The sequence below is a fragment of the Rattus rattus genome, chromosome 14 (assembly GCF_011064425.1).
Source record: "Rattus rattus isolate New Zealand chromosome 14, Rrattus_CSIRO_v1, whole genome shotgun sequence".
Lineage (NCBI taxonomy): Eukaryota > Metazoa > Chordata > Mammalia > Rodentia > Muridae > Rattus > Rattus rattus.
This window is the reverse complement of record NC_046167.1, coordinates 44,141,297-44,166,236: the sequence shown is the minus strand read 5'-3', so window position 1 is coordinate 44,166,236 and position 24,940 is coordinate 44,141,297. Positions and strand designations below refer to the sequence as shown.

Sequence of the window (24,940 nt, the reverse complement as noted above, 5' to 3'; positions counted from 1 at the left end):
TGTGTAAAATGTCTTCCACAGCTCGTATATTTGAACACTCTATCCTCAGGTGATAAGCTGTTCTGGAAGGTTGTGGAACCTGTAAGTGAGAGTTATCGGTTGGTAGGACAGACCTCAAGGTTTCCTACCTCACTCCACTGTCTGACTCCTCTCTGCTTGCTGGTATCACAAGCTCCCTCACACTCCTACTGACACACCTTCCTGCCCTGTGGGCTGTACTGTTTCTTAAAACTGTGAGCCAAATAACCCCTCCCTCCTTCAGGGGCTTCTTGTCAGGCACTTGATCGCAGCAACAAGGAGAGAAACAAACGATGGCTCATTCTTGGGTCAATGGAAAAGCCAGGGCTGCTTCAGCTGCTAACAGGATTGCATGGTGGCCGGTGGCCAGGAGGGGCGTAGATAAAGGTGGGGATCTAATCACTGTACGATGGAAAGTGAGCATCTGTCCTGTGCTGCCCAACCCTACCTGACCACGCGTACATACACAGGTAGGCACCATCCTGAGATGGGGATCACGTGGGGACATCTGTGTGGAAAGGGAAGTCAGTTCTTAGACGATGTCATTGAAACACACAAATAGTTTGTAAAAGTGTTTTCTCAGGGGCTGGAGGGATGGCTCAGTGATTTAGAATGCTGGCTGTTCGCGCTTCCCGACGACCTGAGTTTGGTTCCCGTCTCTCATGTCACGTGTTTCAAAACCACCTGTAAGTCCAACTGCAGGAAAGTCTAACATCTCCAGCTTCCTGAGCAGTCCCATGTTTTATATGGAAATGCACATATACTTTTAATTAAAAACAAAATCATTTTAATTATTTAAATGAAGAAATCACTGTTAGGTTTTGGAGAGTACACAGTAGGTCTGGGGGTAGAGCACATTGGTGTGCATAAGGCCCTAAATTCAATTCCCAGCACTTAAGAGGAAATAATCTTAATATTTCTTAAAGATTTATTTTTATTTTTATTATGTGCATTTGTGTCTGTATGTGAATATGCACATGTGGAGGCCAGAGGAGGGTGTCAGACTCCTGAAGCTACAGACAGTTGTAAACTGCCATGAGGGTGCTGAGATCTGAACCCAGGTCCTCTAAGAGCAGCAAGCCCTTAACTGCTGGACCATTTCTCAGGCCCTAGGAGTCATTTTAAATTAATTTTTCATTATCATAAAACTGTTGGCTGGGGATTTAGCTCAGCGGTAGAGCGCTTGCCTAGCAAGCGCAAGGCCCTGGGTTCAGTCCCCAGTTCCGAAAAAAAAATCCAAAACAAAACACATAAAACTGTCAAATAACAACCATAATTGCTCTTGTGAGGAGTAAGAGAGAAATTTTGCGTAGTTAAAAATATGGGTCTCCTTCTAAAATAAAAAGCAAAGAAACAAACAAACAAAAAACAAGGTTGAGTCTGGAAAGAAGTTTCCAATGTCTAAAAAGGTTGTGTGTAGGGCTTTAGTGATAGCAATGACTGTCAGAGACTCCAAGAAGTCAGAGGGCACTAAGTAAATCATCTTGTTCCTTATCACTGTGTAGGAGGCCCTAAGTTTACTTCCTTCATAGAGAAAAATGAAAAAAATGAAAGGAGAGGAGAAGGAGGAGGAGCAGAAAAAGGAGGAGGAGCAGAAGGAGGAGGAGGAGCAGAAGGAGGAGGAGAAGGAGAAGGAGGAGGAGGAGGAGGAGGAGGAGGAGGAGGAGGAGGAGGAGGAGGAGGAGGAGGAGGAGCAGAGGAGGAGGGAGGAGGAGGAGGAGGGAGGAGCAGGAGAAGGAGCAGGAGCAGGAGGAGGAGCAGGAGGAGGAGGAGGGAGCAGGAGGAGGAGGAGCAGGAGCAGAGAAGGAGCAGGAGTAGGAGGAGGAGCAGGAGGAGGAGGAGCAGAAGGAGGAGGAAGAGGAGGAGCAGAAAGAGGAGGAGGAGCAGGAGGAGGAGGAGGAGAGGAGGAGGAGGAAGAGGAGGAAGAGAAAGAGGAGGAGGAGCAGGAGGAGGAGGAGGACGAGGAGGAGGAGGACGAGGAAGAGGATTGACGTGAGTTTGAGGGCATCCTGAGTGAACTTCATAATGAGTTGATGGCCAGTCTGAGCTACAGAATGAAACCCTGTCTCAAAAATTAAAAAATAAAAAGGGGAAAGAAATGATTACAGCAAACCTCCATTGTCCGATAAACAAATCCCCAAACAACCTTTCCCTTCCCTGCTCATATTAAATTAAATTACTATTCTAATTTGGAGGCTTAATTAACATTTAACTACTCTTGGTTTAAAATGCATTTGAGATTTAAATACTGAAATTAGGCCCCATTTCTTTTTTTTCCTCCAAATTATATGCCCAGGACTTCTTCCTCAGCTAAATCCCAATCCCGAGTCAGCAGCCCACCTGCCCTTCTACTTCCAGAGCTTCTCAAGGCCTGAGAGTGCTCCATGGACCACACCACACACGCAAGCATGCACACACACACACACACACACACACACACACACACACACACACACACACACACACACTTTATGCCCCTTTCCTGAGAAGCACATTCACTGTGTTGGCCATAAACTATTATGAAGAAACTGAGTGTACAACACCTGGTGTGCATGAAACGAGTGCTTACAGTTGGTTTTCGTTTCAAAAATCACAATGGAATGAAAAGTGGGGTCAGACCCTCTCGCTGGCCCCTCCTTTTCTCTCCTTCAAACCCCCCCCCTCTGATCATACTGCTTTCTTCAGTTCTCTTACAAATTTTCAGGGTTCAAATTTTTAGGGCCTGATTAAAGCGATAACTGTGTCTTCGAGAGGACGGGGAATAAATCCATGAAACGCAATGTGGTTTGAATTCGATGTGACCCAACAGATATATGTGTTTGAAACCTTGGTCCCCAGCTAATGGCTATGTTGTGAATGGCTGTGGAACCTTCAGAGGTCATCCTTGGTGAAGGATGAGGTCACAGATGTGAACCTGCACATCAAAAACCTTGCCCGCCCACACTTCCTGTCTAATCTCTGCTTCATTCTTCTCATGCTGTCTTCTCTGTCATGATAAACCACGTGCTGAGACCACAAGCCGAAATATACCCTTCCTTTCCTAAATCATTTTTGCCAGGTATTTTGATGCAGCCAGAGGTATTGTGGCTTTCTCAAGCCTCTCCGCTCTGTACAAGTGTTATCATTTGTTTTCCTGCAGATCCACTGTTATAAAAATGCTAAGGAACAATAATTGTGCTTCTAATTTATAACCTCAGGGTGAACTTAGCAATAAAATCTAAAAGGAATTTGTTTATTCTCCCAACTAAGTTTCAGAAATTAAACAAGTAGCATCCATCAACCCAGGTAAAGGAAGTTTTGTTTTGTTGTTTTGTACTTTAAGCCCTTCTGTCTTGGACTTACTCACCAAAAGCAAAACTTCCCAAGTGGCAAACTCACTCATCTGAAAGTTACAGAGTGATGTACAAGTGTTGGACTCTGCTGTGGCTAGCAAACACCACAACTGAAACCGTGATAAACCCCAGACACGCTGGGGTGCCAGGTAGCATATATGGATGTCATCTGTCTGAACTCTGCTGTCGCTCCTTTAAGCCTCAGAGGATGCTCCCTATGACACCCAGAACAATGGCGGCCCCTTGTCGCTTATTCCAAAGACAGACTGAGTAATCAAGAACTTTGGACCAGTGGAGGGTGAATGATGTAATTCTTGTGTGTAAGAAAATGTCCATTGCTCCTTTCAGTTTCTATGGCTGTCTTGGTCTAGTGTGACACAGGGACTGTCTGTCTTTAGACTGCCTCATGTCTGTCCTGCTCACTAGATCTTTTTTGGCTGTGTAACAGTGATGGAGGACAGCCACCCATTTTGAGACAACAAAATCTTTACGTCATCCCCAAAAGAACAGTTTCTGGATCCTCAGTGCCATCTCCTCACACCGCTCTTTAAGACTTTGCCCTGGTGTTCTTGCTGTTGTTCTACAGCACTCAGGAGCTCCGCAGGGCGGTCAGCCTCTGCGCTGCCTGGGCCAGCAGACGCTTTCCACATTTAGATGCTATGCACACAAAGCAGGTGGCATCTTATGACAGACTGTGTGGATAGCTTCACTGACCGTATGTAAGAGGCGGAAACTAAACAGCTCCTCCTCTCTGTTCCCTCCCAAGCACACGGTCACAGGGCCTCTGCATACAACACACAGACTAATTCCAGCGGTGTAAGCTCTGCACACTATAACCTCGTGGGAAACTGGAATTATAAAGCTCTGGTTCACTTGATGTACTACTTTGGGAACACAATAGCTGACACTTATTAAGTGCCACACAGCTACGGCTGACAGCAAGGGGTTAACCCTTTCTATACTTTTACCCTCAGCTTGTAAAGTGGAAATCATAATTGCTGCCTACCTCTTGGTATGTTTTTATAGAAACAACCGAGGCAACACGAGGCATACGTGCTGCTTGAGTCGGTAAGTGACCCTTCGCTTCTAAGTCTCTGGGTTCTCTCTGGGGCCTCATCTCCTCTGTCGTGGCTCTACCCCCCGCTACCTGGATACCCTCAGATCTGCATCTGCAAGGGAAGCTTTCCAGGTTTCTGCAGATCCACACAGAGCTCACAAGTACCATCTGAGCCCCTTAGCAGTGTGCCTCTCCTTGTGGGCAAGACTAAATGGCACCAGTCAACTCAGCTGTTACCCAGGCCAAGTACTACGTGGTGCCCATCCCGGGTCCCACTTACTGCCTCACACAAATTGCATGTTGTACTCATCCTACCAGCTCCAGACTTAACAATCTTTTCTCTTTATCTACTTCACTGTCAGAAACTTTGCCTCCATCATCCTTGCCTTGGCTTCTTTCTCTCGGCCATTCCTCCCAATGCAGAGTCCATACAATCTACCATGGATTATCATTCACAACCCAGGGAGGACGTGCCATCCTCCAAAAGGCCTCCTGAAACCTGTCCCTTTCACTGAATCCACCTGATAGAACAAACCACAGACCCATGCAGGGTTGGGCTAGGGTTCTGTCCCCACAAAGCATAATCTTCCTAAGCCTGGAAGAGTCATCTGAGCTCTTCAAGCCCAGGTACTTAGGCATAGCTTCTGGGTGATAGTCTCCTTAGTCCTTTGAGGAAGAGTGTGTGGGAGCAATGGTTCAGGCGGGCAGTAGCAGTATGATCCTATTGCACACCTCACCTAACTGTCCTGCCTATATGTCGTGTCAGAGTATGCCATGAACGTGCACCCCTCTGTACCTATCTCTTTCTTTGCCGCCCTTTTCTCCATTTCAACCTTCAGTGGCTGTGATGTCACCTCCTCAGTGTTATAATAAACATACCTCATGTTGTAATAAAGGAATTGACTTCTTTTCCTGCATTATCCTAGACAGTGATGTGTATGCGTGAGAAGAGACACACACACACCCATATGCACATGATCATACACATACAAACATAAAAGAAAATAGAAAAAGAAAAAAAATAAAATAATTTGTGCTCATGATAGCTATGGTAGAGAAACACGTGGAGAAGCCATTTAAAAGCATATTGCAAAAGTCTAGAAATGGCTCCAGAATTAGAGGCCCTGGGTACCACTGAAAACTGAGGAAGGTATAGCAGAGGACTAAGCTCAAAATTAGGGTCCCTGGGCACTGAAGACTGAGGAAGCTGTGGCAGAGGAGTAAACTCAGAAGGCCCATGTGAAAGGAGGAGGCAGGAGTTGGTCTCCGGCTCGCTCCTTCCCTGCCTTCTTGGGCACTGGAGACTGAAGAGACCCCATCTGGACAGCATCGGGTGCAGTCGAAGACCCCAGCAAGCCCCACACTGAAGTCAGGAACACTCTATCACATTCTAGCACATTCTGTCTGCAGAGTAAACTCCTTCAGCTCCTCCCACATCTGTCTGCCAAGCGTCAACCTCAGGCAACCATCTTCCCACAGACAAGAAATAAGAAGGATGTAAAATCATCCCAGCCCAGAGATGGGAAAGACTCATTTGTGTGACTGAAAAGCTACAATTACTTCCTGATGTGATCAACTCTAACCAGCTAACAGCCACTACTGAGGCACAAACATTCGAGCCAACCTTCTAGGGACTCACTCTGATGTGAGCAGGCTGTCAGACTCAGCAGGGATTTGAATAAAGCATCTGTCATAACTGAGGCTGACATACATTACACGTGCACATACATATTACACATGCACCCACATTACATATGCAAGCATACACACGTACATATAAACACAATCTTTTGAGCAGACTTAAAAATAAGGAGAATTCAGAGAAATGTCAGCAATATCAAAACCGACTTTAAAAATATAAGCTAATAAACTGAGCAAAGGAAAGGAAAGGGAAGGGAAGGATCGTCTCTCCTATGAACAGAGCATGGGATGCAGTGGGCCTTCATCTTCCTTCCTCCACCTTGGTCCCAGGGAAGCAATGGGGCTTCTGAAAGGCAAATGTCCTGGCCGGCTGTGGTGCAAGAGCATCTTTGCTGGCTACCAGCAAGGTCTCGGAAACCAAAGAGAACACACAGCTCTTCTTACAATTAAAGGCATTCCTGCCTGAGATAAAACTGAATTCTACTCAGGCAAGAAATGTGCTTCTGTTTATAAAGGAAATAAAAAGCAACACAGTGACTCCTGGAGGTAAACAGACCAAAAGAGGCCTGAGGAAAGGCAGCTTGAGACCGCGGCAACAGTGGCAGGTTCGTGCTGCAGTCTAGTGCAACCTCTGCAAAGGACCATGGACCCAGAAACCACAGAACGCTGCACCCTCATAGATTTAAACTAATAAAAAGTAAACAAACAAAAGTGGCAGAGAAAAGAGTAGAATATAATTTTAACTTTACTTTTTTAATTCTAAAAACACCAAACGTCTAGGGAACTAAAAACTTGATAGATTAACAAACGAATTGGGAGACATTTGGATCTGAAATCCAAATGAAATCTGAAGCATTCTTCCAGAAGTTGGAGCAAAAGGACAAGAGATGGAACACTAGAAGAGGGGGGAACAAAGGATAAAAATTTAACCACCCAAAAGGTTTGCTTTCCAACAGAAATTCAGGAAAAAAAAATACGCACAGTAGAGAGGAGAAAAGTATCAGTATCATAAGAAACAAAATATAGAACTAATACAGGAAAACACTGAAAGATGTGAGTGCCAGAAATAACCAATAAGACAGCATCTCATGATGAAGTCAGATCACTCAAGTTAACAAAAATTTAATATTTGATTAAAAGAGGTGCGGAAGAACACAGTTGTTTAAGGCCTTATACTTCCATAAGAAAAGGTTACATCTTTAGTCATAAGGGAAATGCAAATCAAAACAACCCTGAGATTTCACCTCACACCAGTGAGAATGGCTAAGATCAAAAACTCAGGTGACAGCAGATGCTGGGGAGGATGCGGAGAAAGAGGAACACTCCTCCATTGTTGGTGGGGTTGCAGACTGGTACAACCATTCTGGAAATCAGTCTGGAGGTTCCTCAGAAAATTGGACATTGAACTGCCTGAGGACCCAGCTATACCTCTCTTGGGCATATACCCAAAAGATGCCCCAACATATAAAAAAGACACATGCTCCACTATGTTCATCGCAGCCTTATTTACAATAGCCAGAAGCTGGAAAGAACCCAGATGCCCTTCAACAGAGGAATGGATACAGAAAATGTGGTACATCTACACAATGGAATATTACTCAGCTATCAAAAACAACGAGTTTATGAAATTCGTAGGCAAATGGTCGGAACTGGAAAATATCAACCTGAGTGAGGTAACCCAATCACAGAAAAACACACATGGTATGCACTCATTGATAAGTGGCTATTAGCCCAAATGCTCAAATTACCCTAGATGCCTAGAACAAATGAAACTCAAGACGGATGGTCAAAATGTGAATGCTTCACTCCTTCTTTAAAAGGGGAACAAGAATACCCTTGGCAGGGAATAGAGAGGCAAAGATTAAAACAGAGGCAGAAGGAACACCCATTCAGAGCCTGCCCCACATGTGGCCCATGCATATACAGCCATCCAATTAGACAAGATTGATGAAGCAAAGAAGTGCAGGCAGACAGGAGCCAGATGTAGATCTCTCCTGAGAGACACAGCCAGAATACAGCAAACACAGAGGCGTATGCCAGCAGCAAACCACTGAATTGAGAATAGGACCCCCGTTGAAGGAATCAGAGAAAGAACTGGAAAGCTTGAAGGGGCTCGAGACCCCCATATGTACAACAATGCCAAGCAACCAGAGCTTCCAGGGACTAAGCCACTACCTAAAGACTATACATGGACTGACCCTGGACTCTGACCTCATAGGTAGCAATGAATATCCTAGTAAGAGCACCAGTGGAAGGGGAAGCCCTGGGTCCTGCTAAGACTGAACCCCCAGTGAACTAGACTGTTGGGGGAGGGCGGCAATGGGGGAGGGTGGGAGGGGAACACCCATAAGGAAGGGGAGGGGGGAGGGGGATGTTTGCCCGGAAACCGGGAAAGGGAATAACACTTGAAATGTATATAAGAAATACTCAAGTTAATAAAAAAAAAAAAAGAAGGTAAATACAAGTATTTGTAAAATGTGAGCAATTTTTGTTGTATTTTAAAATAAAATTTCTTGTTTACCTAAAAAAAAAAAAAGAAAAAAAAAAAAAAGAAAAGGTTAATCAGGACAGTGGGACGGCTTGATCCTGGGACCCACAGTGAAAGGAGAGAACCCTCACATGTGCATGCGCCCCACAGAACACATATTCATGCACAGGCACACACACAAGGCAGGCACACGGCAAGTGTTCACCTTAGCCTCACCTGTATCACCTTTATCGGTATGGGTAACATACATTTCTCCTGCTGTAAAATCCCACTGAATTTCTTTATCATCATTAAGGGAAAACAAATGTAACGAGGCAGGGGACAGAATCAACCGCAGCCTGGCCTCATGTTATAACCCGTGAACGTGTGTAGAGCCTGACGGCTGTCAGATACACACTGCCCTTTTTAGCTTTATTTTTCTGTCATTAATAAACACTATTCTGGTCCCTGTGTGCACATGCCACCGTGAATTAATGAACTACATAATGATCTTTGGGACAGTGGGGCACAGCCCTGTGTCCTAACGGCAGCCTTGACAGTGAGCAGCACTGAGCTTGCACAAGCAAGCATTCTAACACTTCAGCACTTCAGCTTCTTTATCAATGGGATAATGGCAGTGATAACTACATCTGCCTCATGCAGCGGCTGGGAGCACCAACGAGACTGTACACCTCACATGCTCAGGGCAGCCCGGGAACATAAGTACCCAGAAATGGTAGTCAGGAGGCTCGAAGTGCTGATCAGAATTGCATAAAAAGTTCCCCATGGACATTCCTCTGCCCCAAAACCTGTGTGTGTGCCCTGATTCTTCTCCAGGTTGTAACAAGGACCCATAAAGGAGGAAGGCAGGGTTGGGGATTTAGCTCAGTGGTAGAGCACTTGCCTAGCAAACGCAAGGCCCTGGGTTCGGGCCCCAGCTCCGGAAAAAAAAAAAAAAAGGAGAAAGGCGCAGAACATGAAGGAGGAGGCTGAGGCAGGAGGATGGTGAGTTTGAGGTCCGCCTGCACTACACAGTAAATATTTATCTCAAAAAGAAAGAAAAAAGAGGGGAATGGGAGAAGGAAGAAAAGTAAAGAGAAAAAGGCAAGAAAGGGACAGAAGGAAAGAGGAAGAGGAGGAAGAGGGACAAAAGAAGAGGTAAAGAGGAAAGGCAAGCATGGAATATTTATATGGCGAAGGCTCTGAGAAAGCTGGAGGAGAAGCTCAGTAGGGAGGGGTAGCACTTTGCTGCTTTGCTGTGCAAGCATGAGGATCTTAGTTCTTATCCCCAGAACCCACATAATAAGCCAGACGTGGCCATGGCACACCTGCAACCCCAGCACTGTCAGGCATCAGCTAAGGAAGATTGCTGGGTACTGTTGGCCAGCAACCTAGTTACAAGTTTACTGAGAGACTCTGTCTCAGGGAATAACACAAAGGGTGAAGGATCAAGACACCCAATGTCCTCCTTTGATCTCTGTATCATGTGCACCAGAGTGTATACACACACACACACACACACACACACACACACACACACACACGCATACTATGCACACACATATACACAAGCATGTGTGCCTGCAAAGACTTCAGAATCTTTCAAGTAGAAAATGTGGCTTAAATTTAAATAACCCATTTCTCAAATTTATAGTTTTTGAGCATCAAATTTTTATCATTACAAACATCTAGCAAAAGTCTTTGAATGTCTGCACCACAAACTCCACATTAGGAAATGACATGGTTAAGAGCTTCCTCTTAGCACCTGCCCAGCCACTCTGCATAGTAGGCTAGAGTGATATTAGTCACCAGCCTGAGGGGCTGCAGCCTCAGGACCTGTCCTTGGGATAAGCGTGGAAACATCTTGTTTCTGTCCTGTGGCACCAATCCCCTTTGGAAAATGACTCCTCTGTGTGCTTCCATGCTGTTAAGCAAAGTGGTGCCTGTGAGGACCTAGCTAAGGTGAGCTATGAACTTGTAAAGTGAGGGCACCTGTCTCACAGCGAGAGGTGGCAGCCTTCAAAGGAAGTGAAATCGGACCAATTTTGAATTACCATCCAATTGTATAGGATAGAAATAACTGGAAACCCTCTAAATTTAGGATGCTCGGGTCTTTATAGATATTTTATCTTTTTCTTTCTCCCCTCTGTGGTAGCACACAGACAGCATGCTGATCTCCAATAAAGGTTCTATCTTGGGCTGAAAACAGCTAGGGCAGCAGAGAACAAAAATAGAGTGAGATGTAAAGTAGGCCGTGGTCTCAGAAAAGCCAGCATGTTGTGTGTGGGGGAAATATCTCTGCCTGTCTTATAGTAGCAGATTCTCCCTAACCCTGTTGAATGTACGCCGGGCAGGGAGGCTTTTGTTGTTCTCGGGATGCTGCTACATTTTATACAGACAGCATAGACATAGAGGCCCAAGAAAAGACTTCATGCCAACAAGGAAAAACATCAATATTTACATGGCAAAACATGTGTTGGCATTTATAGGTGGTGGAAGGAATTTGCCCGCTGATGAAAAAGAGAAATTGGTTCTATTTTACCAAGGCAAACGTCTGCATAAAGTCAGAATTATGACCTTTGGAAGCAAAGCAATAAATTCAGAGCAATTGGTACCAAGGAGAGAGAATGCAGCTGCCCTGGGCTTGGCTCAGCATGTGGTACCCAGCAGGCACTCAGGGGTGCTTACAAGTAATGCAGCATCTAGAAATGAGTAGGGCTCCGAAACCTAAGACATGGAGGAGAGATTGCACCCAAGGTGTGTGAGATCTAGGGTATTCACGAAGCTGCTCAACGAATAAATAAGGACAGCTGGGGGTGGTACTTCATGCCTATAAAGAAAGAGGATTACTACACACTATAGGCCAGCCTGGGTTATACAAAAAGCTCTAGGTTAGCCTGGGCTACACAATGATACTCTATACTTTAAAAAGAAAAAAAAAAGTCAATAAGAGTCTGGTCATGTGGTGCATAGATGCATGAACTAGAGGTCCGTCTCACAGATAGCATCTATCCCAGTGTTCTCTGGATGCTGAAGATGGGCTTCGTCCCTGGCTGGCCGGTGTAAGAATGGAGGAGAGCCACTGGGACATCAGAGTAAGGAAAAAAAGTGGCTGAAATGACTCGTCCCCACTGACAACTGGAAGAGGAGATACTGGAGTGAACAGTGGAGAAGATGAGGCCTCTCTAGAAGGTAAGACATCAGCACACAACCCTGAAAGAAGACAGGCCACTGCATAACTGGATAGCATCTCGTTCCTCCCAGAGACCCGAGGCAGGTATTCACACCTCCGAGCCTGGTGCATATCAGCCGTGGCATTTCAAGAACCTGTTGGCTAATCCATTGCCCTTGGACTCTGGATAGACTGCTTTCTCCTTCCCCATTCCCAGGCCACGTGATAAACTAGGGAAATGTTACACTAAGGACTTGAAAACTTAGCTTGTAAAATATCAGCTCAGTATCTAGCACTGACTTGTTGCCTAGGTTAAGAATTATAACATGTGGGGTTTGAATACGCTTGGCCCCTGGGAAGTGGCACTATTAGGAGGTGTGGCCTTATTGGAGGAGGTGTGGACTTGTTAGAGGAAGTGCGTCACTGTGGGGTGGAGCCTCCCATGCTCAGGCTTTGCCCAGTGCAGAAGAGAGCCCCCTCCTGGCTGCCTGCAGGAGAGAGTTTCCTTCTCACTCCCTTTGGATCAAGATGTTCTTTATCTATAAACAGTAGGAGAGAGTACATTCTTGGCTTTTCTGGAATAGTATTCCTGCTTCATTTTCCACCAAAAACACCTTGAACTTGTGGGAATCTCAAATGCCACCTGTACAACACAATGACTAAGTTGAACAATACCCATCGGGGTTTATAAGAAACACGCATACATAATATCATGAGTCCCAAATATCTACTTAAAATGAGTTCTTGAAATATAGCTTTGCAAAGGCTTGCAAATCCCTATGTAGATTGGTACCTGGCCTAACTATCATGAGAGGCTTCTTTGGCAGCAATGGAAGCAGACACAAAGAACCACACTCAAAGATTACACAGGGCGCAGCGGACCCCGAGGAGGAGAGGGAGGCTGGGCCGTGGGAGCCAGAGGAGTCCAGGACACCAGGAGAACATCGCCCACAGAATCAGCTAAGCATGTGTTCATGGGAGTTCACAGAGACTGAAGCAGCAATCATGGAGTCTAATGGTCTCTGCTAGGTCCCGCCTACATGCTGTGGCTGCTTAGCTTGGGGTATTGTGTGGGACTTGTAATAACTGAAGTCGGGGGTCTCTGACTCTGCCTGCTCTTGGAGCTCTTTCCCTCCTACTGAGTTGCATCTTCCAGCGTGGATATGAGGGTCTGTGCCTACACTTGTTATGTTTCTGTTACGTGTTTTTCCAGTTGATATCACTGGAAAACCTGCTCTTTTCTGAAGAAAACAGAGGAGCAGTGGACCTGGGAGAGGACAGATGAGGGCTGTGAGGAGTGGAGGGAAGGGAGACTGTGGTCAGGATGTATTGTGTGAGGGAAGAATAAATAAAGAGAAAGAGAACCTCTGTGTAATTCAACACCTCACATTCTTCTCCTTTATGGATGAGGGACTACGAAGTTGTGATGCTTAATCCTCACCATTAACTTGAGTGGGTCTGTAATCACACGGAAGTCACATGTCTGGGTGTGCATTTGATGGAGTTTCCAGAAAGTTTAACTTGAGCTGAAAGGACCAGTAGGCAGCATCACCGTGGTGCGGTCCAGACTGAGTAAGAAAGCGGAAGTGAGGTGCACAGCAGTGTCACCTCCCTGCTTGCTGACTACACACTCAATGTGACCAGATGCCTGTGATCTGTTCTTGGTTGTCAACTTGACTATATCTGAAATTAACTTGAATCCAGTGGCTAGGTAACTGTGACAGATTTTTCATGGTTGAATTGTTTGAGTTGAAAAGACTCTCCCTAAATCTGAATATTCTGTAGTAAGAAAATCCACTTTAAGCCTGGGCCACACCTTCTTTCTGGTGGCAGCCTTGTAAAGAACATGCAAGAAGGAAGCTCCTGTTTGCCCTCATTCCCACTGCTCATTCCCTCCCCGGTATCAAGTACACTGAAGACCTCTGAGACATCCAGACTCATGGACTGACAACTTGATTCTTGGACTTTCCATTGTTAGACAGTCACTGTTGAACTAGCAGGATCACTGACTAAAAATCATTCTAATCTCTCTCTCTCTCTCTCTCTCTCTCTCTCTCTCTCACACACACACACACACACACACACACACACACACACACACACACTCCTGTCAGTTCTGTCCCTCTAACAAGACTCTGTTCCTCGAGTTCCTGCTGCTGTCCCTGTGCCCTTAAATAGTGTATGCAGAATAAGCCCCTGATGGCTTGGCAGCTAAAAGCACTTGCTGCTCTTAATGCGACCAGGTTGGGTCCCTAGCATAAAAATTGGCTCACGACTGCCCCTAACTCTAGTTCCAGAAAATCCATTGGCCTTTTCTGGTCTCCACTGGTACCAGGCACACATGCATTATACATACATGTACACACATAGGCAAATATAAAAAGAAAGGGAGGAAGGAAGAGAAGAAAGGAGGGGGAAGAAGAGAGGAGAGAGACAGACTGAAGGAAGGAGGAAGGGAGAAAGAAAAGAATGGAGGAGGGAAGGGAAGAGAAAGGGAGAGGTGGAGGGGGGAAGGAGGAAGGAGGGAGGAATTGGAGGGAGGGAAGGATAACTAGCACACTGTCCAAACTTTGGGTCACACAAACATTAACCACTAACAGAATTTCCTACAGAAGCCCCAGCCCAGCATCAGCTATAACACAACATTCTATGCCACACACATTAGTAAGACAGCGAGATATGAAGTGAACTCTTTCCTGAAAAAGTACCAATGGCTGAGGTGTGGCTCAGTGATGGTGCACAGGCTGACCACATGCAAAGTCTTGGGTTCTGTTCTCAGGATGAAAGCATAATGGCTGTTTGTTCCTTATTATATTCACCCAGCTTCAATTTTTCAGTGTTTCATCACTAAAGTCAATAACAATGTGCATACTCTAAAACTAATTTTGTTAAGAGAAGTTGAATTAAACATGCAAGAACTTAGCAGCTCTGACAATAGTAAAATATTGTCATATGATATGTTGATCCTATGAGTGGTGGGGTAAGCTAATACCCAGTCATTTAGGAAACTGGTATTTAATGAAATAGACTTTGGCCCATTGACATGTGGCAATGATCATTGGAGAAACAGAAAACGCGTATCTCCCATTCATCCAACCAGTGGGGTAGCAAGAACTACCAGCAAATCCTGTTACTTCAGTTTATGAAGCAGACTCCGATCACCTTGGTGCCTTCCCATGTGCACCTTCCAAGACACAATGTCCCTTTCACAGTTAGGAGTCTGAGAGTTTGTTTTCCAAATGTGCTTCAGGTTTTATCCAGAGTGTCTTGTGACAGGGAACCGTGTGAGTGCCTGAGCTGACTCATGATCGACACTCAGACCCTGGGTCACATGACATGGCTTTTGAGGATGAATCGCTGCAACTCTTCATGCTTGTGGTGACACAGGCAGACCGTGTGCAGGATGCAGGTATTAGGAAGCTCAAGAGCGTGCTATTCAAGGGCAGTCACACAGCAAAGTTGCAACATTCAAGCATCCTCTACCAATGCTGCGCCTACCCTTGTCGGGAGTCTAAATACACAACTGTCCGTGCCAGATACAAAACTACCATGGAACAAAGCATAATAATACAGCCAGAAGGTGCATAATACTGGGGCCCACGTGCGCATGCGCGCGCGCACGCGCGCGCGCGCACACACACACACACACACACACACACACACACACTGGAGAACCACGATCCTCCAGAAAATCACCTTTGCCTTTCATTTCACACTAATACTTTGCTTTTAAAAGTACTTTTTGTTATCAGGCTAATGTACATCACAACAGTCTAGGCACCTTTCTTTGCAGGCTTTCTGATATTTCCAACTAAATGACTATGTTTTTTCAGTTATTCCCTACAATGATAGCAATGAATATAACCAGGCATCCAAAATGCTGTCTCAAAACAATCATCATGGTGTTTTTGCTCACAGTGGTGAGTACGGCTAGTTAACACCTCTAAAAGCTGTCTCTCCAGGCACTGCAGCACAAGGACAGAGACAGCCAGCGGTGGTGCAGGCTGCTCTCACAGGCAGCACTGAAAACAGTCTGCACACCCCCTTCATCAATCACTCACCCATCTTACTTTGCATCTCCGCTACAAAAGAAAATGGGATTTGGTTCCCTGAAGAAATATGTCACTGCTCTGCCTGAATTATTAAGCTCTACTGTTACAGAGAGAAACAGAGTCAAGGAAAGGGAAAAATAAAATTAGAGCCAGGCTGCCATCTACAGTCAGAAGGCAGCATTGCTGGTGGGAAGAACAGGCCCTTGATGGCGGAGTATCGTCAGTAAACATCAGTGTTTACAAAAGCAAGACATGTGTGTGACTAAAGTAATAGCCAGTTTTTAAAACATTGTAAGGAGAACAGTATACAGGTAAAGAAGGCTGGGTGAAATATTTGTATATAGCTTTAACATATACTAGAAAATAATCTTAAATGTTCACCATAACCCTAAAATTTAAGGCTTTGAAATCCCAAACAGCCTCCTCGCTTTAGACACACGTTTCAGCAGGAAAGACAGTAAGAATTTCATCCCTAAATGAAGCTTTTGGACATTTTACTCATTATCTTGATCCCCTGCGTCCTGCGCACTCTTGCTGCATGTGATTTCTCTTTGTTTTGCTTGAGCCTTCTAGAAACCTGAGCATCGAGAAGCACGCACTTGGAACTTTAGTTCCAATTACTAAAATAGACGGCATTCAAGGAAAAGGCAGCTCTGATTGTAAGTGAATTCAGGGGCTGAGTCAGGGAGGCTCACGTGACTTTTTAATCTGGATTTCTTATAGCAAAGGACATTGCAGGGTCTTTAAGGAGAAGTTGCTTGGATTTCAGCCACACACACATGAACTAATACACTTATATTTAGCAAGTGGCAGCTTCAACTTCAGAAATGTGCCTTTTCTTTCATTTGTCATGGAAAATAAATGGTTTTGGAAGTCAAGGTTTATGGGGGGGATCATGTGCTTCTTCCTATTGTAGAAAAATATACGTAAATGTTTCATCTCAGCTTTTCAACAAGTCTTCTAAATCAGCAACATCGCCCTTATGTGGAGGAGGAAAAGCAGTCCCTCAAACCTTCATTTGAAAGAGGCTCACAGAATTTTGGGGAACAGTGAACTGGAGCCCTTTAAGAACCTGTGGCCTCACATTACAAAACTAGCTTAGGACAGGACGCTATCTACAGCAACTTCACGTTCTCCCTCGACCAGGCATGGGCCAATGAGGGGGCCACCCTTTCTCATCACACCTTCAAAACCACTTGCTTTGGTATTAAAGACCGTTGCTATTTTCATGCCCAAAGACAGAAATATTATTGAAGACTCCTTGTAAATTCCCACAAAAGGCAAGATTCTTCTGTTCGTCCAACTTGCCAGTATAGCCTGCTTCCCAATGAAGGGAATAGTAATCCATCTGTGTTTTCCAGCTTGCACAGGGACCAGTAGGAACCTGGGAGACTTAAGATGGACACACTGCAGGTTAGAACTGCAACTTCCATACACATACAAGAGCCACACAGACAAAGGGTGATGGTATCTTCTCTCTTTAACTAAATCATGTATTACAAGCTTTAAATGGGTACAGTTTCTTAGTGGGTTTAAAGTATGACAGAGACTCAGCCATCCTTAATGTCTGCCATTTATTTGGCCAATATTTATTTAAATGCCTTGATTCTATTAGACCTAGGCTAGCACTGAAAAGTGTTTTAAAAAGAAACTAGATACAGCAGTTTATGCCAAAACTCAGAAGGCTAAGGCAGGAAGATTACCATGAGTTTGAGGCCAGCCTAGACTGCATACTGAGTTCCTAGTCAATCTAGAGTAAAACCTTGTCTCAGCAAAACACCAGTAAGCTGCAGTCCATTCACAGTCTTAAGGCTTTAAAAATGTAATACGTGTTTATCAAAATAAAGCCTCCATTGTTTTTAGCTTTCAAAAATGGCCTGGTTTTCCCAGCTAAGGTTTTTTTTTGTTTTGTTTTGTTTTGTTTTGTTTTTTTCTGTCCTTCTTGCAATAGGCACCCAATAGTACCAGCCACCCATACTTCACTCTGACTTCCCAGACAACTGCTCTCTGGAAGGAACGGACAGGCTATGGATATGCAAAGTAGTGAGGGAAATTACAGTGTGAGCCCTCAGTTACGGCAGACAGCGGGAGGGTGGGACCCCAGCGAGCCACACTGCTGCTAATCTCCACAGGAGACTGGACAGCCATGCCTTTACCCTGTGCCTTTGTCTGCTGCAGCCCTGGGGCGTGAACCTAGGGTCCCGTGCCGATCAGACAAGTGTTCTACCACTGAACTATATCCTCAGCCCTTCTTGTGCTATATTTTGAACCGTGGGCTCATTTAAACTCTCTAGCCTAGCCTTGAACTCGAGATCCTACAGCCTCAGGCTCAGCTCAGCCTCCTACTCTTTCCAGCCAGCCGGAGTCAGGTATCTCCTCCACTTTTATGAGTATCCTATTGAGAATACACTTGAAATAAGCCAAATAGAGCCCTTCTCTACGAACGCCTAGTGTGAAAGTTCACCATTTCCTCACGCTTGTGCTCGCCTCAGGATGCCTTTGCTTCACACTAATGGATTCTCAGAGCAGTGCAATTTGCTTTGGATTTTGTATTGGTGTGTGTGTGTGTGTGTGTGTGTGTGTGTGTGTGTGTGTGTGTGTGTGTGTGTGAGTGTGTGTGAGTGTGTGTGTGTGTGTGTGTGTGTGTGTGTGTGTGTGTGTGTGTTTGAGACCCAAAGGGCCTGAATTCACTATGTGGCATAGATGGCCTCAAACTCCAAATCGATCCCCCTGCCTCCACCCCCCAAGTGTTGAGATTACAGGCAGGCACTACCATGGCTTGCTCAAAAACTTTTAAATTTATCTAATAGCTTGCTCTTATAAAGTTTATGTGTGCTCAATATTCACTTAGATATCAGAACATCGTTTCAGGGACTGTGAGGTGTGAACACAAGCAGATCATGTGTGCAGACAAGGGTAGACCCTCAACCCCCAGAGGCCAGTGTCAACAGTGTTAAACAAAGTGTACACGCACCAAGCAAGCACTCTCAGTGGGTACCCAGGATGGCAATGTTCCCCTTTGTCCTTCTAAGGCTGCCTTAAAACAGGAGCCCAGTGTTAGAAACAGCTGCTTCTCGTCCGTCCGACGGAAACCACCTTTGAGCAACATCACATATGACAAGACAAAAGGGAAGACGCTCTGTGAGCCTGGAGAAATGAGCATTTTAGGATAAGAAGGAAAACTGAGAGGCTGGAGAGATGATGGCTCGGTAGTGAAAGGCCACTTACTACTTTTCCAGAGGACCCGCATTCAATTCTCAGAGTTCATACGCAGTTCCCAGCACCACAGATATCTGAACTCACATGCACATATCCCCCCCAACATGCACACCTATACCATAAGTAAAACTAAAAGATTTTAAAGTATGAATTAAAATGGATCCACATTCTGACGAAGATAACAACCTGACACCACAATGACCGTGAGACCGTTTGTTGACCTCAGCTCACCGTTGTCTGGAATTGTTTGGTGGGAATTCTTCGACTTCACACTTTGTTTCACTTTCGTGGGTTTTTCTGAGTTTGAGTCTTTCTTCCCTTTCCTCTTCAGAGGCTGAGGAGATGAGTTATCACTGGAGCCGATGGTTGACTTAGATTGTCGGTAATTCCCCTAAATGACAAAAGATTAGACCTTTACAATTGGCTGGTGGACTCTCAGAGCTATTCCCAGTACATTCACATGGTTAACTAGTGGGCCCAGGGCCCTGAATTAGATTCCAAATGTTTGCCTTGGTACCACACTAACTGCAAACACACCTTCCTAGAGGCAGGCAGAAGGTCTGGCAGAGGAGGAAGACTAGAAATAATCACCCACAATTGGCAATTCCTTCACAGGTGCCAGGCGTGAAACAAAACTACTTCCCCTGGGGCTGGGGCTGGGGCTCAAAGCCACAGTATTTGCCTGGCACTTGGTGAAGCCAAGATTCCATCACCATGGCACACAGAGACAAACAAAAACAAAGCCATCCCCTGGCTGGGGAGATATATGGCTGAGTCAGTAAAGTGCTGGGCCACACATGCAGGAAAAGCCAAGCACGGAGGCTGCACTTGCAATCCCAGCACTGGGAAGGGATCCCCAAAACCAACATCAGTCGTTGACCTCTGGCCACATGCATGAGCACACACGATTGCTTCATCAGCTGAATGTGTCTGTATACTGTCACAGGAGGAAGGGGAAGGTGTGTAAATTGACTCCAATATTGATAGAGGATATAGATGCCAAAGTCAGAATAGGGGTGTGGCTCTGTGATAAGATTGCCAAGCAGGACCCTGCATTCAATCTCCAGAACTGCAAGAATAAGGTAGATAAATAAATAAATAACTCAACCAAACTGGTGCAATCTTTATGCAACATCTGTACTGTGCTACTATCTGAAAATAAATGTAGTAATATTAAATAAACAAATATGCCTGGAAGCTTATTATAACTGCTCGTTTTAAACATTTATATATTCAGTCACCCAAAAACATTTAAATGGTTTTAGCCATCACCCAATTAAGAATAGAAAAAAATACCATCTTACAAATGAAGTTATTTATGCTATTTTGTCACAGCCTACAAGAAAATGAATTATGCATAGATTTATTAACAGTATGAAAACTTGTCCAAATCTATAACATTTTTGCATAATTTAATTTTTCATTCCAACTGAAATGTAGACATCCAGTTTCCATTTAATTATTGTATGATCTACAAGCAGAGAGCTATTTTTTTCTTTCCTATTTTTCAGTACAGTCACTGTCTGGAGAAGAAAGACAGACAGCAGACAGCAAGACAGGAACAGAGCTTCTGAAGTCACTAGGCAAGACCTAGACTGTGGTCTGTATTCAGTGAGGTCAGGACATCCTGAGATTTGAACACTGTGAATCTCATGTAACAGAAACCCTTTACAGACAGCCCGTGCCTTTCTAAAAGGTTTGGAGATGCTGTTAAGCTTGAAGGACTCTATAGAAAACCCAGTGGGTAAGGGAGTTGAGTCCCAGCAAAGGCAGTGTTACTACTCTCTGGGAAAACATCACTCACCAGCAGGAGTGTGTGACAAGAAAGAACAGAGACCTCATTGTAGAATGCCAGAGGTTAATAAGCTTACCTCATTTCTAAAAGGGACACTCAGAGAGGTGGTCTAGAGAACATTAAGTAGGATGGGGTGGGGGCTGGGAGGTGTCTCAATGGGTAAATGTGCCAATGTCACCTGAAGAAATGAAAAGACTTCCTCTTGAGATAGACCAGAAGTAAACCAAGTAGGAATTCTACACTTCTCTCCCTGTGTCTTCCAGTTCTGTGGTTTGTGGTCTATGGCATATCTGTTGTCTGTCTGTTGTGTGCGTCTGTCCCTGTTGCCTGTCCTAAGACCTTTGTACTATATTTATTGAACAGCATAGAAAATGTGGTATGGGAAGGGAAGAGTGAATTCTTTTTTGCAGAAATCTTTAGCAGAGTTTTACAGAGAAATTACTTTACTGGCCCAGAATAACACTCAGAACTGCAAACAGACATTATCAACCCATATCCACCATAAATGTTTTCAACATTTATGGTGAATATTTGTGACTTCCAAACTGTTGACTTCTTTTAGAAATGATAAGCCACAACACACACACACACACACACACACACACACACACACACACACACACACACACACTTCCTGATGGTCAGGGGCAGAGAAGAGGACATAGTTTAAGATTAAAGAAAGCCATGCATTTAGCATTGTCTACTGAAAAGAATTCATTTTCTCCAGGCATGATGTCTCTCCTGCCTGTCTTCTCCCCTGCTCTCCATCTCTGTCTCCCTTGCCCTCTCTATTTATGCATGTGTGTGGGAGAGGTGTCCACCCCTGGATGCATATAGAGGCCAGAGCTTGACAGGGTGTCTTCTATCACTCTGTGTCTGTCTGTCTGTCTGTCCGTCCATCTGTCTTTTTTGGCAGGGTCTCTCATGAATCCTAGTGCTCACCGATTGGCTAAACAAGCTGACCACAAACCCCCTGTGTGTCCCCTGTCTCCATCTCCCTATCACAGGCGATATAAGAACATGCCCCATGTCTGGCTTTTTATGTGAAAAAGCTGAAGATCCAAACTCAGGTCATCACGCTTCCCAGGCAAGACCTTTACCTGCTGGGACATCTCCACTCCTATGCTGAAGTCTTCCAATGTCTGAGGTACTAGAAACATCTACTCTGTGGTGTGGCCCTCGAAAAGAGCCATTACAGGCAGCACCTTATGGTTATGTGGGAACAGTCAAGAAGCAGCCAAAATCTACAGGGTGCCTTGCAAAAATGGTACTAGAAGCTACTTTAGCCACTTGTCTTCCTATGCCTCACATGGAGACCCCTCAGCCACTGGCCTCCCTGCCCCTCACAGGCTCCCCTTCAGCCACTGGCCTCCCCTGCCCCTCACGGGCTCCCCCTCAGCCCCTGGCCCCCCTGCCCCTCACAGGCTCCCCCTCAGCCACTGGCCTCCTGCCCCTCACATGCACCCCCTCAGCCACTGGCCTCCTGCCCCTCACATGCACACCCCTCAGCCACTGGCCTCCTGCCCCTCACAGGCTCCCCTCAGCCACTGGCCTCCCTGCCCCTCACAGTCTCCCCCCTCAGCTCCCCCTCAGCCACTGGCCTCCCTGCCCCTCACAGGCTTCCCCCTCAGCCACTGGCCTCCTGCCCCTCCCCCCAGCCACTGGCCTCCTGCCCCACAGGCTCCCCCCTCAGCCACTGGCCCCCTCCCCTGCCCCCCCTCAGCCACTGGCCTCCCGGCCCTCCCCGGCCCCCCCCCAGCCCCTTGCCCCCCTGCCCCTCACAGGCTCCCCCTCAGCCACTGGCCTCCCTGCCCCTCACAGGCCCCCTCCCACTCAGCCCCTCACACTCCCCCCCAGCCACTGGCCCCTGCCCCTCCAGGCTCCCCCAGCCACTGGCCTCCCCCCCACACAGGCCCCCTCAGCCACTCCTGCCCCTCACATGCCACCCCTGCCACTGGCCTCCCTGCCCCACAGGCTCCCCTCAGCCACTGGCCTCCTGCCCCTCACAGGCCCCTCAGCCACTGGCCTCCTGCCCCTCACAGGCCCCCCCCTCAGCCACAGCCACTGGCCTCCTGCCCCTCACAGGCTCCCCTCAGCCACTGGCCTCCTGCCCCTCACAGGCCCCCTCAGCCACTGGCCTCCTGCCCCTCCCCCACAGGGCTTCCCCTGCCCCTCAGGCCCCCTCAACCACTGGCCTCCCTGCCCCTCACAGGCTCCCCCACTCAGCCACGGGGCTGCCCCTCACAGGCCCCCTCAACCACTGGCCTCCCTGCCCCTCACAGTCTCCCCCCGGCCACCCCTGGCCTCCCTGCCCCTCACATGCACACCCCTCAGCCACTGGCCTCCCTGCCCCTCACAGCCACTGGCCTCCCCCTGCCCCTCACAGGCCCCCCCTCAGCCACTGGCCACTCAGCCACTGGCCTCTGCCCCTCACAGCCCCCCCAGCCACTCCCCTGCCCCCACAGTCTCCCCCCAGCCCCCCCTGCCCCTCACAGCCCCCCCAGCCACTGGCCCCCCTGCCCCTCACAGTCCCCCTCAGCCACTGGCCCCCACCTCACCCCCCCCTCCACTGGCCTCCTGCCCCTCACAGGCCCCCTCAGCCACTGGCCTCCTGCCCCTCACATGGAGACCCCCCAGCCACTGGCCTCCCCTGCCCCTCACATGCACCCCTCAGCCACTGGCCTCCTGCCCCTCACAGGCCACTGGCCCCCCTGCCCCTCACAGCTCCCCCACCACTGGCCTCCTGCCCCTCACAGTCCCCCCCCTCAGCCACTGGCCTCCTGCCCCTCACAGGCTCCCCCCTCTGGCCTCCCCCTGCCCCTCACATGCACCCCCTCAGCCACTGGCCTCCCTGCCCCTCACAGGCTCCCCCTCAGCCACTGGCCTCCTGCCCTCCCTCACAGGCTCCCCTTCAGCCTCAGCCACTGGCCTCCTGCCCCTCACAGGCTCCCCCTCAGCCACTGGCCTCCTGCCCCTCACAGGCTCCCCCCTCAGCCACTGGCCTCCCTGCCCCTCACATCTCCCCCTCAGCCTCTGGCCTCCCGCCCCTCACATGCACACTGATAGATCAAATAGGAAAAGCTCCAAACATAGGCGTCAATGACCCCTCCAACCTGTGAAGAGTAGGGTTCCACTGGATTCGATTCTACAGCTCCCTGGGCTCTTTCCAGGAAGCTCTAACCAACTCTGGCTTTCTTCCCTTCTCACAAACCCATTTCCAACCCTCTTAAACTTGCACCAAAAGAGTAGGCCATAAAATACCAAGTCTGGGGTCGTTTTCCAAGGTTCCCTTGCTGAAGATCTTCTACAGTGCACACGACCCCATTGATGTTTCTCTCACATGCACCTACTGATGGCAGGTATGAGCTGCCTGTCCTGAGGTCCTCAGGCCATCACGTTTCCCAGGCAAGACCTTTACCCACTGAGTCATCTCCACTCCTATGCTGAAGTGAATGCAATTTGGGGGATAGGAAAATTTCACTTTAGTGTATTTATGATTTGCCTCACAGTGGCTTTGTGATAACTGATTGAGTTATGGCAGCAACTGAGTCTTGAGTCAAATCCCTGGAAATCCTAATATTTAACCCCAAACTACTGACCATAAGATGCATTGACCTGACTTAACAAAAACAAGTCAGTTCCCTTTTCAGCGTTCCTGTCATTTTCACTTCTTGGCCACTAGAGGGCACCCTGATCCCGTGCGGTGGAACAATGGAGGTTTATAAAAATGAATCACTTTTCTTTTTGGTTTTGAGAATAGAATAATAACCTAAAAATATTCCCAGCTTAACAATTTCTGCATTTCTCCCATTTGTCAGTTGGTAGGGCATTTTGTACAGTTAATTCTACTAGTGATTTTCTGTCTACTTTTACTCCAAAGTCCTATTCCTCCCCCTCCCTACTCCTCCCCCTTCCTTCTCCCCTCCCCACTCTTCTTCATGCACTAAAACAACTAATAGGAAGCTGTGTGCGAGACATACATTCTTCACAATCTAGTTCTGTGTCCCCTTTAAGGTCAGTGCTGAGTGAGGCCCACAGAGGCACCTGAGGTAGGAAGCTCCAGCCTCCTGCACAGTCCTCTCACTCACAGCCCTCCCGTGGGGCCAGACAGTTAATGATCTATCAAGCCCAGCATTCTCCAGGGAACCTATTAATTATAGAAAAGGTGTAAATTAGTTCTGTTTAAA

The 24,940-nt window shown here is 46.9% G+C and overlaps 1 protein-coding gene across 1 annotated transcript in view; it reads right to left on the bottom strand.

The window, feature by feature from the left end:
• Dcdc2 (doublecortin domain containing 2) overlaps window positions 1-24,940 on the bottom strand; it is a 158,750-nt gene that overhangs the window by 76,322 nt on the left and 57,488 nt on the right. The window contains exon 7 of the mRNA XM_032885007.1: window positions 19,190-19,349. Within this exon, the coding sequence (XP_032740898.1) occupies window positions 19,190-19,349 (160 nt within the window). The remainder of the gene's footprint in view (window positions 1-19,189; window positions 19,350-24,940) is intronic.